Raw genomic sequence first — 15,546 nt, forward strand, 5'->3', positions numbered from 1 at the left:
CTCCACCCCTCCCCCTCTCCTTCCTCTCTGTCTCTCTTCCCCTCCCGCAGCCGAGGCTCCACTGGAGCAAAGATGGCCCGGGCGCTGGGGATGGCTCCATGGCCTCTGCCCCAGGCGCTAGAGTGGCTCTGGTCACAACAGAGCGATGCCCCAGAGGGGCAGAGCATCGCCCCCTGGTGGGTAGAGCGTCGCCCCCTGGTGGGCGTGCTGGGTGGATCCCGGTCAGGCACATGCGGGAGTCTGTTTGACTGTCTCTCCCCGTTTCCGGCTTCAGAAAAATACAGGGAAAAACAAACAAAAAAGAGCAGCCCTGGCCGGTTGGCTCAGCGGTAGAGCGTCAGCCTGGCGTGCAGGGGACCCGGGTTCGATTCCCGGCCAGGGCACATAGGAGAAGCGCTCATTTGCTTCTCCACGCCCCCCTCCTTCCTCTCTGTCTCTTCCCCTCCCGCAGCCAAGGCTCCATTGGAGCAAAGATGGCCCGGGCGATGGCCCGGGCGCTGGGGATGGCTCCTTGGCCTCTGCCCCAGGCGCTAGAGTGACTCTGGTCACGGCAGAGCGACGCCCCAGAGGGGCAGAGCATCGCCCCCTCGTGGGCAGATTGTCGCCCCTGGTGGGCGTGCCAGGTGGATCCCGGTCGGGCGCATGCGGGAGTCTGTCTAACTGTCTCTCCGTGTTTCCAGCTTCAGGAAAATGCAAAAAGAAAAAAAAAAAAAAAAAAAAAAGAAGGGCTCCAGGTAATGCTGATGAATGAGTTTCTGAGCTGCTGGTTAGAACCTTGACACCCCAGGTGGGGTCCATAGGATTGCTGTCACCTGCACCTGGGAGTCTGCAACAATGGTGACCCTGGGGCCTGCTCCAGATCTTCCAAATAAGAAACTGAATTTTAACAGGACCCTTAGCTATTTATAGTTTGAGAAACTTTTTGGAGGACATAGATGACAAATATCGTCCATTGCCTAACAGCCATTCCTTTGTGGCTTCTCTGTGAATAACACCCCAATTTTGTTTTTAGCAGGGTGTAGGGAAAAAGCTGCAGTTAGGCTTGCTCTCTTGTATTCCGGCTGCAATCACTTTGCATGGTTAGTGATGTAAGCACTTGGCAGAAAGCCACTTGTGTGTGTGTAGCCCATAGAAGGCTACGAGTACTTTCTCCATGGGGATTTTTCCATGTTTACATGCCTGCTGCTGTGTGAAGCGGTTTTCCCTTACCTATTCACTTGTCTGCCACCACAAGAATCCTATAAATGGGAAGGTCCCAACATCTTTTGGCTCCATGGTTCTGTGCTCTGCCTGCATCCAGTGTGAACCTTCCTGTCCTCAATCTCTGGCATTACACCTGGTGCTGTGACAGCACTTGTCTTAGACTGGTGGAAAGCTGTGGGCACCCTGGGACAGAGGGGTGGCTGTTCTGGAGCATGTGGTTCCCTGAGGGCACCCTGCTGGGGACTGGGCGTTTTTTACACCCCTGTGAGCAGAAACTGACAGCTCTGTGCGAGAGGCTGCCTGAGTCCAAGAGCTCCAGTGTGAGCTGGAAGCCGAGCACCAGCAGCAATAAGCACTGAGGACAACAAATGGTTGCTGGAGGAGGAGCTGAATTTGTGCCAGCAGAACAGCTCTGAGTCTGTGATAGTAGTTATTTCCAACTGCTCTGAGGAGGAAGAAGTTTGGAATCAAACTGCCTTTAGGAGACCCAGAGCCCAGCCAGTGGTCACCCAGGTGAAAACCCAGCAGCAGAGGGTGCCTCAGGGGCAGGCAGAACCCCCTCTGCAGGTGGTGGAGCACTCTGTGGCCCAGCCCTACACCCAGGCAGAGTTGATGGAGTTGGGGTAAAACTCAAGCAGAAACCCACTGAGTCCCTGGCAGCTTGGTTGCTGTGGTTGTAGGACATAGGGGTGGATGGTATTGTGCTCTCCAGAGTAGAGATGGACACAACTTGGTGACAGAGAGGGTTAAAGTCCCTACACACTCTTACCACTTCCCTCCCAGCAGCAGCAGAAACTAGAGAGGGAGTGGGCCCAGAAAACAGGGTGTATGACCCTCAGCTTCTCACATGTCACCAAGGACAGAGGGGACAGAGAGCCAGAGAATCTCAGGAAGCCAGGTCTTAGAGATAGAGTGGACTCTCTTGTCCAAAGTCAAGTTCTGTCACATTTGTGGCTGGGAACCCTTAGGCCTATTAATTTCTGAGATGTGGCCCAAGGTCAGTTTAGCTTTAATGATTTAGGCTAAGCTGACTAAGATGTAGCCCAGAAGTTTCATAAAATGATGGATCTCTAAAAATAAATACCTCAGCCTGACCTGTTCTGGCACAGGGGATAGAGCGTCGACCTAGAATGCTGAGGTCGCCGGTTCAAAGCTCTGGGCTTGCCTGGTCAAGGCACAAATGGGAGTTGATGCTTTCTGCTCCTCCTCCTCTTCTCTCTCTCTCCCTCTCTCTCTTTCCCTTTCTCTCTCTCTTGCTCTCTCTCTAAAAATGAATAAATAAAATCTAAAATAAAAATAAATGCCTCTTTTAGGGCAGTATGCTGTAAAGTACCTTATTTGGTACTCTAATTATTTAGGTTATCCTCTAATTTGATCACGTTTCTTCAAACACCATCTCATGTTTTATTTTTACATGCAATTCTTAAAAGTGTGCACTACTTTGTAGAGAATGATACATGATATCTTTACTTGGTGTATCAGCTGTGCTGCTTAGTAGCTCTCTGGCCAATTACTCACCTTGCCTGCCCAGTCTGTCCCTTTAGTAGTGCTGTGAAGAACACCACCTGTGTCCGAAGCAGGTGCGAGGACTAACCCAACTTAATTGAGAACATGCGGGCAGCACTCTGTAGCAGCGAGGTGCAACAGCAAAGGTGCAAGACAACTCACCAGCACTCACAGGTCTATCTGAGATGCAGTGAAACCTGTATTCTTCTGACACAGAGGTGAGTTAACTCATTCCCCAATACCTGAACTTTTTTTTTTTTAAGAGCACCTATTATATGGACATGAAAAGGCAAAATTAGATTAGTTCTTTATATCTAACTAGGGTAAATCACATTCAAATATTAGACTGAAGTAAGTGATTAATGACATAACTTTCTCAAATAGGTATGCTGATTTCCCCTTCATTTCACAACAGAAATTCCATTAGCAGTAAGCATACAATTATACCTTCTGGTTATTAGACTCTTACAAGATATATGATTTGTAAATATCTTCTCCCAGTTTGTGGATTACATTTTCACTTTCTTGAATAATCAGAAATTCAGCTTTTGATAAAATCTTGCTTTTATACAAACAGTCAACTTAAATTTGTTACTTGGTTTTTAAAAATATTCTCTTTAAATTTAGATCTAACAGTATTCCTTATAAAAGCTTATTCTATTGTATTAAAAGATTTGCATTACCAGAGATTTCTTATACAATGTGGTCTGCACAAAGAGGAATGTGACACTGCTTCTGGCTCTGCCACTTCACTCAGGACACCATGGCCAGCAGCCAAGGGGCGGGGCCACCACGGTCAGGCTGCTTTCTTTCTCCCTTCACTCAGGAAGTCATAGGTCTGCTCTGAAATGTCAAAAGGTTCGTGGACGCCCTCTGGTGACAGCAGAGCCTGGAGGGAGCCCTGGTTTTCTTGGTTTTGCTTCAGGAAATTGGCAATGACTTTCCATCGTGCAGCTTCAGTCTCTTCTTCTGCCCACCTGAACGGGGGCAGGAGTGTCGAATGAAGAAGGGGGACCACACAGTCATGGTAAACCAGGAGAAACGCAGCCTTCAGGAGCTCCCTGTCTCTCTGGGAAACACCACAAATAACTGTGACTAGATCTGCATCATTATTTGCTAAGTGTCAAATTCGATGACCTCAGTTACCCAACGCCATTAGGGTTGGGTCACAGGTGCCACAGAGCCTGGCAGGCCACCGGCTCTGCACCAGCACTCGGTCAGGAAGCAGCCCCTCTCAGGGGACGCGAGTTACCGAGTCACTGTGGAGCAGTGAGGAGCAGTCCTCCCTGGGGTGTGTGGGTGACGAGCCCCACTCAGGTGTCTCACATATTCCATCAAGGAGAACGGGGAGCTGAAGTCTAATTCTGGAGACAAGGGTGTGGGTCCAAGTAAATACAACTAAAACACAACATGAAGTCAGTTGTAACCCCCTAATCAGGGAGTTGTCAGGTTTTGTAAGGGAAGGTCAGCAAGTGTTCTGCCTGAAGCCCAGAGAAAGGAGACCTCAGGAGTGAGGACTGCTGTCGACTCTCCCTGTGGGGCTGAGAAGGCCCCACAGAGCACGGCAGTTGCGGGTGGCAGTGTGCACACATGGGAGTCCACACAGGAAGGCGGCCCCACAAGCACACGCAGTGTGCGGGGCGGCTTCCGCGGGCTCAGGCCCAGCACTGGATGCACAGCTCCACCAGATGGCCTGAGCCTGCAAGTTCTAGCAAAGGTCAGATGCAGGCGCACAGCTCAAAGGGAAGTTCAAATAAGGATATGAATACAATATATATACTCCCCCCAACTTTCAGTGTTTTGGGTTTGTTCATAGATAATTAACATTTTAGATTAGAAGTCCAAAAACCATGGACCATGGGCTCAACATTGTTCACTGCCCCTTTTTATAAACAGTTTTATGGAAACAGCCACACTCAGATATTTTTACACATTGTCTCTAGTTGCTTCTGCAATACAAGGGCAAAGTTAAACCTTTGCAACAGAGACCATCAAAGCCAAAAATATTTACTATCTGGTGCTTTACAGAAAACATTTGTTGAATTCCAGATTAGAGCAGTCGAACCACTGCTCACTAACACAGGTGCTGTCTGGTTTGTAATGACCATACTTCTGTGGCAATGTCAGCATGAGCCAGGCCTTTTTTCCATGTATGACACAGCTTTGGCCAATCTTTTTTCTTCTCCTTACCTGATATAGATTTTGAGAGCTGGAGGAATTTTTAAAAACTGAAAGAAATTTGATAGTCAACTGAGAGGCTTTGGTTTAGAAACTTCACCTCAACTAAATTAAATTCAGTGATCTGAAATGACTCCTTATCTAATAGAGTCTTTGCATATTAGGAATCGGTTACCCAGACACCTCCTGGAATGTGTCTTTGCAACCACATGACACAGTTTAATGGATTAAGAGGGATTCGGACCATGGCTACTTTAGCAGGAAGAGCCATTGCTGGAATGGGCAAGCTCACACCCACGCCACAATGTTAACTTTGCACTGAAAAGCACATTACCTTTTCTGCTCTTTTTAACGTACTTTCCTTCTCAGCCCATGAACTCTAAAAAGGAAATAGAAATATTATATTAATCTGAGGATTCACAGGTCTTTTCCACACATCTGCAACTTTACTGTAATTAAACCTATGGACAAGGTTGAAAATGCAGCCCAGAACAAACACGCGGAAGAACTGAGTCCGGGTGCCCACCGCTAACCAGAACCAGACTAGCTGGTGGGAGAGGAGCCTCAGAAACCCAGGCTGCTTACAAGTTAAAACTAACTTAAGAACAGAACCAGAGAAACACTAGCACATGCACTCAAAGTGCAGGAACACAGCACCTAAACAGTGAAACACTAGCACATATACTCAAAGTGTGGGAACACAGCCCCTGAACAGTGAAACACCAGCATGCTTTCCTTTTTTTTTTTTTTTTTTTTTTTGTATTTTTCTGAAGCTAGAAACAGGGAGAGACAGTCAGACAGACTCCCACATGCACCCCACCGGGATCCACCCGGCACGCCCACCAGGGGGCGACACTCTGCCCACCAGGGGGCGATGCTCTGCCCCTCCGGGGCATCGTTCTGTTGCGACCAGAGGCCAAGGAGCCATCCCCAGCGCCCAGGCCATCTTTGCTCCAATGGAGCCTTGGCTGCGGGAGGGGAAGAGAGAGACAGAGAGGAAGGAGAGGGGGAAGGGTGGAGAAGCAGATGGACGCTTCTCCTATGTGCCCTGGCCGGGAATCAAACCCGGGACTTCTGCACGCCAGGCCGATGCTCTACCACTGAGCCAACCGGCCAGGGCCACTAGCACGCTTTTAAGGTGCAACAGTAACTACTACAGAAAACTCTGCCCAGTGCCATACTTGTCTCCCATTCTGTCTGCCAGGACGATGACAGTGGCCAGGGTGACAGAAATGCAGTGCAGCCTGGCAAGTAAATATTTCAAAGTGTCCACGAGGCTCACCTATGGATTTTTAGAGAAATAAAAACCCAGAGAGAATCAATACTGTGAGAGAAATAAAAACTGCAAGAGAATAAATTTCTCTTCTTTCAAGCCATACAGTTTGTGCCAATTTGTCACAGCAGCCTCAGGAAGAAAATACAAGGTCCTTGGGATTTGTTTCTATTTGCCACAGTTTTATATACATATTTAATAATGTATGTTAATATAACATTTTTCTTTGTATCAAAGCATTTTTAAGAAAAATTATTAAAATCCACAACTCCAGCCCTGGCCAGTTGCTCAGTGGTAGATCATTGGCCCAGCTTGTGGATGTCCCAGGTTTGATTCCTGGTCAGGGCACACAGAGGAGAAGCAACCATCTGCTTCCACTTCTCCCTGTCTTCTCCCTCTCTTCCCTTCCCACAGCCTTGGCTCGATTGGTTCAAGCGCATCGGCCTCGAGTGCTGAGGATGGCTCCGTGGAGCCTCCACCTCAGGCGCTAAAAATACTGTAACTTGGTTATGAGCATGGCCCTGGATTGGCAGAGCATCAGCCCCAGATTGGGGTTGCCCAGTGGATCCTGGTAGGGGTGCATGTAGGAGTCTGTCTGTCTATCTCCTGTCCTCTCACTTGGAAAAGAAGAAAAAATTAAATTAAATAAAAATCCACACTGTTTTTTTATTTAAAAAACTGGGGTTCACTGAGTCCCACAGAAGTCTTCAAAGGCCAGTTCCAACCACTGAGAGCGAGGGGACTATGTAGCAGCTGTTAGGCTTGCTCGCGGGTTTACCAGCTGCAAGCACTTTGATTAGTGCATGAGTACATGGCAGAGGCCCATATATGTGCACAGCCTGTATAAGGCTGTGGGTGCTTCCCCGGGCAGCATTCTCCCAGATCGCTCTCCCACCACCATGAGGCGCAGTTTTCCTTGCTCCGTTGCCCTTACTGTGAATAGCAGGTTTTCCTCTGTTTACTAGCTTTCCCTTTTGTTTATTTGCTCGCTTGTCTTTGCAAGCCTCCAATGAACGGGTATGGCCCGACACTTTCCAGCTCCGTAGTTTCTGTACCATCTGCCCGAATCCAACGTGAACCTGCCTGGCCTCGGCCACCAGCATTACAGGGGCTCAGGTTCCCAGCACTCATTCCTGGGCCTCCTGTCATGCTTGTTGGCAGGTATCCTCCTGTTAGTGCCTGATTTCACGGGTTCCTGGGAAGCGTCAGCGCTTCCTCAGGAGGGAGCCCCTGGGTTGAACATGACATGTGGTGCCGAGACAATAAGGAGAAGTTCCTCACCGAGAGACCACAGCCCCATCCCTCACGGCCCCGTCCCTCAGGGGCCCCGTTCCTCACAGTCCCGTCCCTCAGGGGCCCCGTCCCTCACGATCCCCGTCCCTCAGGAGCCCCGTCCCTCACGGTCCCCGTCCCTCAGGAGCCCCGTCCCTCACGGCCCCGTCCCTCAGGAGCCCCGTCCCTCACAGTCCCCGTCCCTCAGGGGCCCCGTCCCTCACGATCCCCGTCCCTCAGGAGCCCCGTCCCTCACGGTCCCCGTCCCTCAGGAGCCCCGTCCCTCAGGGGTCCCATCCCTCAGGAGCCATGTCCCTCACGATCCCCGTCCCTCAGGAGCCCCATCCCTCACGGTCCCCGTCCCTCAGGAGCCCCGTCCCTCAGGGGTCCCATCCCTCAGGAGCCTGTCCCTCAGTAGGCATGTCTTTCAGGAGGCACATCCCAGAACATTCAGTTTCTCCCATGAAGAACTATGTCAAGGGAAGTGGTCCTGCACCTGCCGACTGCTGCACCTGGGGGTCCTGAGAGTTTGAAGAGGACCCTTGGAGACCAGAGTGCTTCACCAAACAGGCCAGGTGCTACTGTCAGCAGCAAAGTGCCAACAACAAACTGAACTTTGCTAAGTTAACAGTAGGAGGCTCACTCACAACAGTGTAAACTTTGTAAGGAATCTGGCTAAACATGGAAAGCACTCAGCAACTTAGACTTTCCAGCTGGTGACATCTGCCTGTTGTTAGTTAGTTAGGTGTCAAGGTCCTGCCTCACTTGTCACTGAGTTACCAGCAGCAGCAGCAGGTCCCCTTGCTGTAACTCAGGGGGGAGACAGAGAAAGCAGGTGGGAGGGGAGGTCACTACTATCCAAGATCACTTTCCCCTCCTCTGGAGCAAACAGGAGGCTACATCCGTGCTCCCTTTAAGTTCAGTGGCTGTGTGGCTGGTTCTGGTCCATGAAATGTGAGCAGAACTGCCTGTGCCACCATGGGCCACAGGCAGCAAAATCCAAGGACAAGTCCCCATTCGGACTTCCTGAGGCGAGCTGACAACACAAGGAGCCACAGTTCAGAGGCTGCTGTGAGCCTGCCCCCTTGGGTGGCTGTGGCACGGGGCTTCCGCAGACCCATGCTAGAAGGCCCCACGAGTGGGAGCAAACCCTGAGCAGGTGCCCGCCACATAACCCGGCTTCTCCTGAGTCACACGGTGCTACCCAGAGAAGGCACAGACCATGTAGGACAAGCCACTCTGCTACTTCATCACTTATTATACAAATAATTCACTGTGCAAAACCAAGAAAATACAGATAAAATAGCGCATGTTCCAGAGGTAGTCATTGTTACCTTTCTAGAGTGGTCTACTCTTCCAGACCTTTCCACAGGCAAACATATAAATATAAGTATGTATACTGAAATAGACCTATTATACCACACATGGGCCTTTTTTTCACGTAGTAACAAATGTGAACAACTTTAACAGCTGGAAGAGCCTGTGGAACATCTGGGCACACTCGAAGCTGACCCACAGGTGAGAGGCTGGCCTGGCCTTGCTGCACTCCGTGGCTGGCCAAGTCACAGCACCTCTCCGAGCATCTGCTCATCAGGAGGCACAGGATTTAGGCTAGCTGCTAGCTTAGCCCTTCCTTAGGTTTCTCCTAACACCAGCAGCCAGATTCTGTGATGGGGACACACCTAGAGCAACACTCCAGTGCCCAGCACAGTGCTTCAGCCACAGCAGCTCTTATGAAATCTTTGTTGAATGAATCAATGTAATCATGTTCTGTATAATAATTAGATATTATGATATTAATGACTTTACAAGGGAAGGAAGAGAAATTCTGCATTATCCAGCCACAGTGCCAAATGAATTTGTCTGAAATTATGGGGGATCACATACCATGAACACCTTCTCAAGTGTTTTTTCTGAAAACATCCTTATTGTTGACACCCCACCCCAGCTAAACCAGCACATAAAATCAGTTTCAAAGTCTCGTAAAAACATTCTATTTCTTGTCAGGCCCATATGCTCTCCTTCCTGATCAGCATATCACCTGCCACCACAGCTCACCTTCCTCCTATGAGTGTGCTTTTCCACCTCTCTGTGCTGTTGCGAATTTCCCTGAAGCAAAACCTTGATGTGTCACCCACCACCTACCACACTCCTCACCTGGACGCAAGACTCACACCTGCCGTGCGCAGCTACCACGACACTCAGTGTGCCACATGGGATCACTGCTCTGGTCAAGGCCACTCTCTAGTCCTTCCAATCTCAAAACACTTGCTTCTGCTGGTCCCCCACCTGCAGTGTCTCCCACTCCCATCTCAGCACGCCACATCCGACTCAGCCCAGCCGTGTTCTAGGTCCATCTCATCCAGGACCTCTTTAATGGAACAGCTCCTGGTCCTCATTTCCTGTCTGTAAGTCTCCAAGGACTGGGTCATACTTTCCCTGTGGCACCTGCCATGGTGTCTGACCATCTTTCCTGTAGACATATGGGTCTTCTAATATCCATTGGTCTAGATATAATAACTTGAACTTTATAAAACTGGCATTTTGAAAGTAAAAAAAATGGCTGAAAATTGGAGATTTCATATGGTTGAATTAGCTGCTATTTCATGCAGCAGACAGTATATATCAAATTAAATAAAAAATGGTAGCCTGACAAGGTGGTGGTGCCATAGCTAGATTGTTGACCTGGGATGTTGAGAACCCAGATTGGAAACGCCAAGATTGCTGGCTTAAGCACAGGCTCACCAGCTTGAGAACAGGGTCGCTGGCTTGAGCATGGAATCAAAGACATGACCCCATGGTTGCTGGCTTGAGCCCAAAGGTTGCTGGCTTAAAGCCCAAGGTCACTGGTTTGAGCAAGGGGTCACTGGCTCAGCTGGAGCTCCCCCCCCATCAAGGCACACACGAGAAAGCAATCAATGAACAACTAAAGTGATGCAACTATGAGTTGATGCTTCTTTCTCTCTCCCTTCCTGTGTGTGTGTGTGTGTGTGTGTGTGTGTGTGTGTGTGTGTGTGTGTGTCTGTCTGTCTCTGTCGCTAAAAAAAAAAAAAAAAAGTAAAATAAAAAAATTTAAAATGGTAATGGTGCCCTGACTCTCCCATTTACCTAACAAACCACTTTGGACTGTTACTCTTAGGCCACAATTACTGGACCACTTAAGTCAAGGAACAAACAACAGGTAAGAGACTGCAACAGCGTATGCCGCATGCACTCCAGCTGAAATTGGGTCCTGGGCAGCCTGGGAAAGTAACACTCATGCTAAGAAAGGAAGGTAGCTAGGAAATGGACACAGATTGGGAGATGTCATCCAGATAGGGGAAAAAAACAAAACCCTAGAGCAAGTGTCAGAACTCACTAATGTGTGTGCAACTGCTTCCAGAACCCACCAGATTCCCGACATGGTGCTACCTACCCTGAGCGCGTCCATCACATCAGGCTGTGCCAAGAGCTTGGGGAAGGTGGCCAGGACAGGATTGCTGACTAACTCTGAGATACAAAGACCAAAAAAGATTTGACAGAAACTTTATCCAACACATTTTACTGCAATAGACATAAAATAATCAGATTAGAATCACCGTGTCACAAAATTTGTGACAACACATTTTAACACTTATCTCTAGGAACTCAAAGCCGACCCCTCAACCTCCACCCTCCTCTACACCCATATCCAAGAAGGTTCTGGAATGAGCCTAGCACCAAGTAGACAGAGCTTTTAGGGTGGAAACAAAGTGGCTGTGAACAGAGTCGACTAGGCAATTGTGTTCTTTCCCAGCCTCACTTCCCATCCTATGACCATGCGGGAAGAAGAGTCAGGGAGTGCCAGACCCCTGTCCACCAGCGCTTAGGGAAGAACCCTGGTGTCTGGGGGTCAAGGGATGGTGCTGGGTAAAACTGGAAGGAATCAGGAGTTGAGGATTTGGGCTACATGCCTATATACTGTGCAGGAGGGTATTGTATTACACAATAAGAAATGGCACCTGAGGCCCTGGCCGGTTGGCTCAGCGGTAGAGCGTCGGCCTGGCGTGCGGGGAACCCAGGTTCGATTCCCGGCCAGGGCACACAGGAGAAGCACCCATTTGCTTCTCCACCCCCCCCCCTTCCTCTCTGTCTCTCTCTTCCCCTCCCGCAGCCAAGGCTCCATTGGAGCAAAAATGGCCCGGGCACTGGGGATGGCTCTGTGGCCTCTGCCCCAGGCACTAAAGTGGCTCTGGTCCCGGCAGAGCGATGCCCCAGAGGGGCAGAGCATCGCCCCCTGGTGGGCAGAGCGTTGCCCCTGGTGGGCGAGCCGGGTGGATCCCGGTCGGGCGCATGCGGGAGTCTGTCTGACTGTCTCTCCCCGTTTCCAGCTTCAGTACAAAAAAAAAAAAAAGAAATGGCACCTGAAAGACTTCTGCAAGGAAGCACAGAAGGAAGAATACTTTGGAAATGATCCTGTCTCTCTGGCAGAGGACCCCTATCTAGCCATGAACTCTCCTTGTTCACGAGTGCTCCAGCACCACAGGCTACCCTCTCACTCCCTCGCTCTAGCCACACTGCCGGCTTTCGATCTCAATCCCTCCAGCACACCCATGTTTTCTTGCCTCGGGTCTTCAGATATGCTGGTCTCACCAGAAAGGAGCACCCCCCCCCCACCTGCTCCATTTCTCTGACTCCTCCCTCAGGTCTTAGCTTAATATTACTTGCCCAGAGAAGGCTTCCTCACCCTACACATTAATTCAGACTTCCCACTGTGTGCTTTCATTGTGTATTTTCCTTCAGAACACTTCTTTTAAAAGCTGAAAAGGATTGCTCATGTAATTTTGCGTGTAAGGTCTGGGGCTCCACCAGGGTGGGGATGATGGCACCTGTCTCCCAGGGCCTGGCACACAGTAGGCACTCAATGCACATCTGCTTACTGATTTGCTGAATTCAAAGAATGTCCAATGAAGTTAAACTTTCTTTTCAGGTAATCCTTATAACACGTGCTTTCCATCTTTGCAAATTCAATCACGTGTGACAACATTAATTTTTTTAAATGATTTTTTTTAACATTTTACTTGGAAAAAATGTCACAAGAATAAAAATAGTACACAGAACTCCTGAATACCTCTTACCTGGATTCCGCAGTTTTAACCCTTTGAGTAGTGAGTTTTTTTCATGCTCGTTGACACCCGAGAGTGAGGTTTTTTTCAAAACATGAAATTAGTTCCAGTTCCAATTTTATTAACTTAAAATCATGTTTGTTTGATAACCAATTATGGAGACAAGAATAATATACATTTGCCTTTTTTTTAACATTGCCTTACACATTTTTAAAATAAAATCTTTTTACTCTGGATGGTCAGGAGGCATGAAGACGTACATGAATGTTTATACTACTCAAAGGGTTAACTAATCCACTGATATTTATAAACTTTTGTGCATTTAGAACCAGTTGTTTTGGGTGATTTCAGTCTCTTCCCAGAAGGATGATGCAAATATATCAAACACATGGTAAAAATAGGTTATTCATAGACTGTAAAGAAAAATATGATTATATCTGAGTTTTAAGATCTCAAAATCTCCAGAACTAGAAATATAAAAATGCACCTATTGTAAAGAATTAAATACACATAGCACTCACACAGGATGCACACTGAGAACAATGCTTTACATCATCCATAGTAACTAACTGACTTAGAGGCTACTTTAAAATTCTTATTTCAAATGTCACTATCAGAAGCAGAAGACATTCACTCAAAGCATGAGGCATCACTGTGCAAAAGGAAATTGCTAAGACCCCTTACCAGCACTCTGTGTGTTAGTCCTGTCTTTCAGGAGTACGTCTCCAAGAATCTGGCGATAAAGTATCAACAAATGTACGTAGCACATACTTCCAATGAATGTTTCTGGCAGCAGACTATTAAAGAAGAAAAAATTATATTTATCAAACAATCTCCTATACTCCACCTACAATGTATTTTTAGTATGTATATTTATTTATTTTATTTATTTATTTTATTTTATTTTTATTTTTTACAGAGACAGAGAGTGAGTCAGAGAGAGGGATAGACAGGGACAGACAGACAGGAACGGAGAGAGATGAGAAGCATCATTAGTTTTTCATTGCGCGTTGCAACACCTTAGTTGTTCATTGATTGCTTTCTCATATGTGCCTTGACCACGGGCGGGCCTTCAGCAGACCAAGTAGCCCCTTGCTGGAGCCAGCGACCTTGGGTTCAAGCTGGTGGGCTTTTGCTCAAACCAGATGAGCCCGCACTCAAGCTGGCAACCTCGGAATCTCGAACCTGGGTCCTCTGCATCCCAGTCCGACGCTTTATCCACTGCGCCACCACCTGGTCAGGCTAGTATGTGTATTTATTACTTTAATGAACTGTTCTGTTTTGTTTCATTGTTGGAAAAATTGTGACAATGATAAGGAAAATTCCCACTCCAAGCTAGCCACATTAATTATCAAATAAACTTACATTTTTATGTGTACATGTTCTAGCCTCCACTCGGTGCTGCTGTTCCTGTTCCCATTTTAGCTATACACCCATGTCAAAAGCCAAGTTAAAAAAAAAACAAAACTCATGAATTACATGCTTTGGAAATAAAGAGATTAGTCAGCTACAAGTTTTAACTAAGCCATGGGGCCACCCCATCTGATGTGATGAATGCAGAGGAAACGGAGGTTGAGACTGTTCACAGTGCTGGGTGGAAATGGAAGGGTGTGGCAGACCTGGACTGAATTCTGACTTTGTTACTTCCTAGCTCTGACACTTAGGGTTGATTAATTATGCTCCCTGTGTTTTGATTTCCTCATTTATGCAGAGAGTAATACCTGCATTTAGAAGGTTAATAAAAGGATTAAAATGAGGTTAAATGTGGGCGTTTAATGCAATGCTTGATACACAACAAGGACTGAAAAACAAAGTAAATTTCAACACTGAAGTTACTATCAGTTTATAATAGATTGTTATAACTTTAGGGTGTTATATGTAATTCCCATAGTAACCACACAGAAAAAAACCTATAGAATGTACACAAAAGGAAATGGAAGGGAATAGGTGTGTAACAACAAAAAGTCAAACACAAAGGAAGGCAGTAGGGAGGAAGTGAGGAACAAAATATCGATGAGACATACAGAAAATCAATAACAAAATGGCAATAGTCCTTCCCTGTTAATAATTACCTTAAATGTTAATGGATTAAACCCCCCAATCAAAGGCATAGATTGGAAGACTAGATAACAGGATCCAACTCTGTGCTACCGACAAGCAACTAGATCTAAAAGGATGAAAAAAGATATTTTTTTGTTTTTTTTTTAATTTATTTTAATGCAGTGACATTGATAAATCAGGGTACATGTGTTCAGAAAAAAGAACTGCAGATTATTTTGACATTTGATTATGTTGCATAACCCTCACCCAAAGTCAGATTGTCTCCCGTAACCTTCTATCTATTTTTCTTTGTGCCCCTCCCCTCCCCCCACTGCCTCTCTCTCCTCCCCCCCCCCTTACCATCACACTCCTGTCCATGTCTCTGAGTCTCATTTTTATGTCCCACCTATGTATGGATTCATATAGTTCTTAGTTATTTCTGATTTACTTATTTCACTCTGTATAATGTTATCAAGGTCCATCCATGTTATTGTAAATGATCCGATGTCATCATTTCTTATGGCTGAGTAGTATTCCATAGTATATATATATATATGCACCACAACTTTTTTTTTTTGAAAAAAGATATTCTGTACAAATAGTAAACAAAAGTGAGCAGGGATGGCTAATAATAATATTAGACAAAATAGTCCTTAAGCCAAAAATCTGTTACAAGAGAAAAAGATATTATAAAATGCAAAAAGGGTCAATTCACCAAGAAGATACAATTATAAATAGATATACACCAAATATTAGAACTCCTAAATATATGAAGCATTAACAAGTTAAAGAGAGAAACAGATCTATTCTGAAGGATACTTAAATACCCCACTTTCAATAAGAGACAGAACAACCAGGCAGAAGATTAATAAGGATATAGAGGGCTGGAACAACACAGTAGACCAACTGTGACTAACAGACATATACAGACGTATACAGATTCTTCTTTTTTTTTAAGTGAGAGGTGGGGAGGCAGAGACAGACTCCTGC

The 15,546-nt window shown here is 46.9% G+C and overlaps 1 protein-coding gene across 4 annotated transcripts in view; it reads right to left on the bottom strand.

The window, feature by feature from the left end:
• Window positions 1-710: 710 nt before the first annotated feature.
• The window catches only part of NPHP1 (nephrocystin 1), a 63,741-nt gene continuing 48,905 nt past the window's right edge, over window positions 711-15,546 (bottom strand). For all 4 annotated transcript variants that reach the window (XM_066377547.1, XM_066377546.1, XM_066377544.1 and 1 more), the window contains 4 exons: window positions 13,201-13,313; window positions 10,848-10,921; window positions 5,222-5,266; window positions 711-3,778 (listed from right to left, as the gene is read on the bottom strand). In XM_066377547.1, coding sequence (XP_066233644.1) covers window positions 3,506-3,778; window positions 5,222-5,266; window positions 10,848-10,921; window positions 13,201-13,313 — 505 coding nt within the window. In that variant the 3' untranslated portion in view covers window positions 711-3,505. The remainder of the gene's footprint in view (window positions 3,779-5,221; window positions 5,267-10,847; window positions 10,922-13,200; window positions 13,314-15,546) is intronic.

Source organism: Saccopteryx leptura, chromosome 3 (assembly GCF_036850995.1).
Source record: "Saccopteryx leptura isolate mSacLep1 chromosome 3, mSacLep1_pri_phased_curated, whole genome shotgun sequence".
In the NCBI taxonomy this organism is placed as follows: Eukaryota; Metazoa; Chordata; class Mammalia; order Chiroptera; family Emballonuridae; genus Saccopteryx; species Saccopteryx leptura.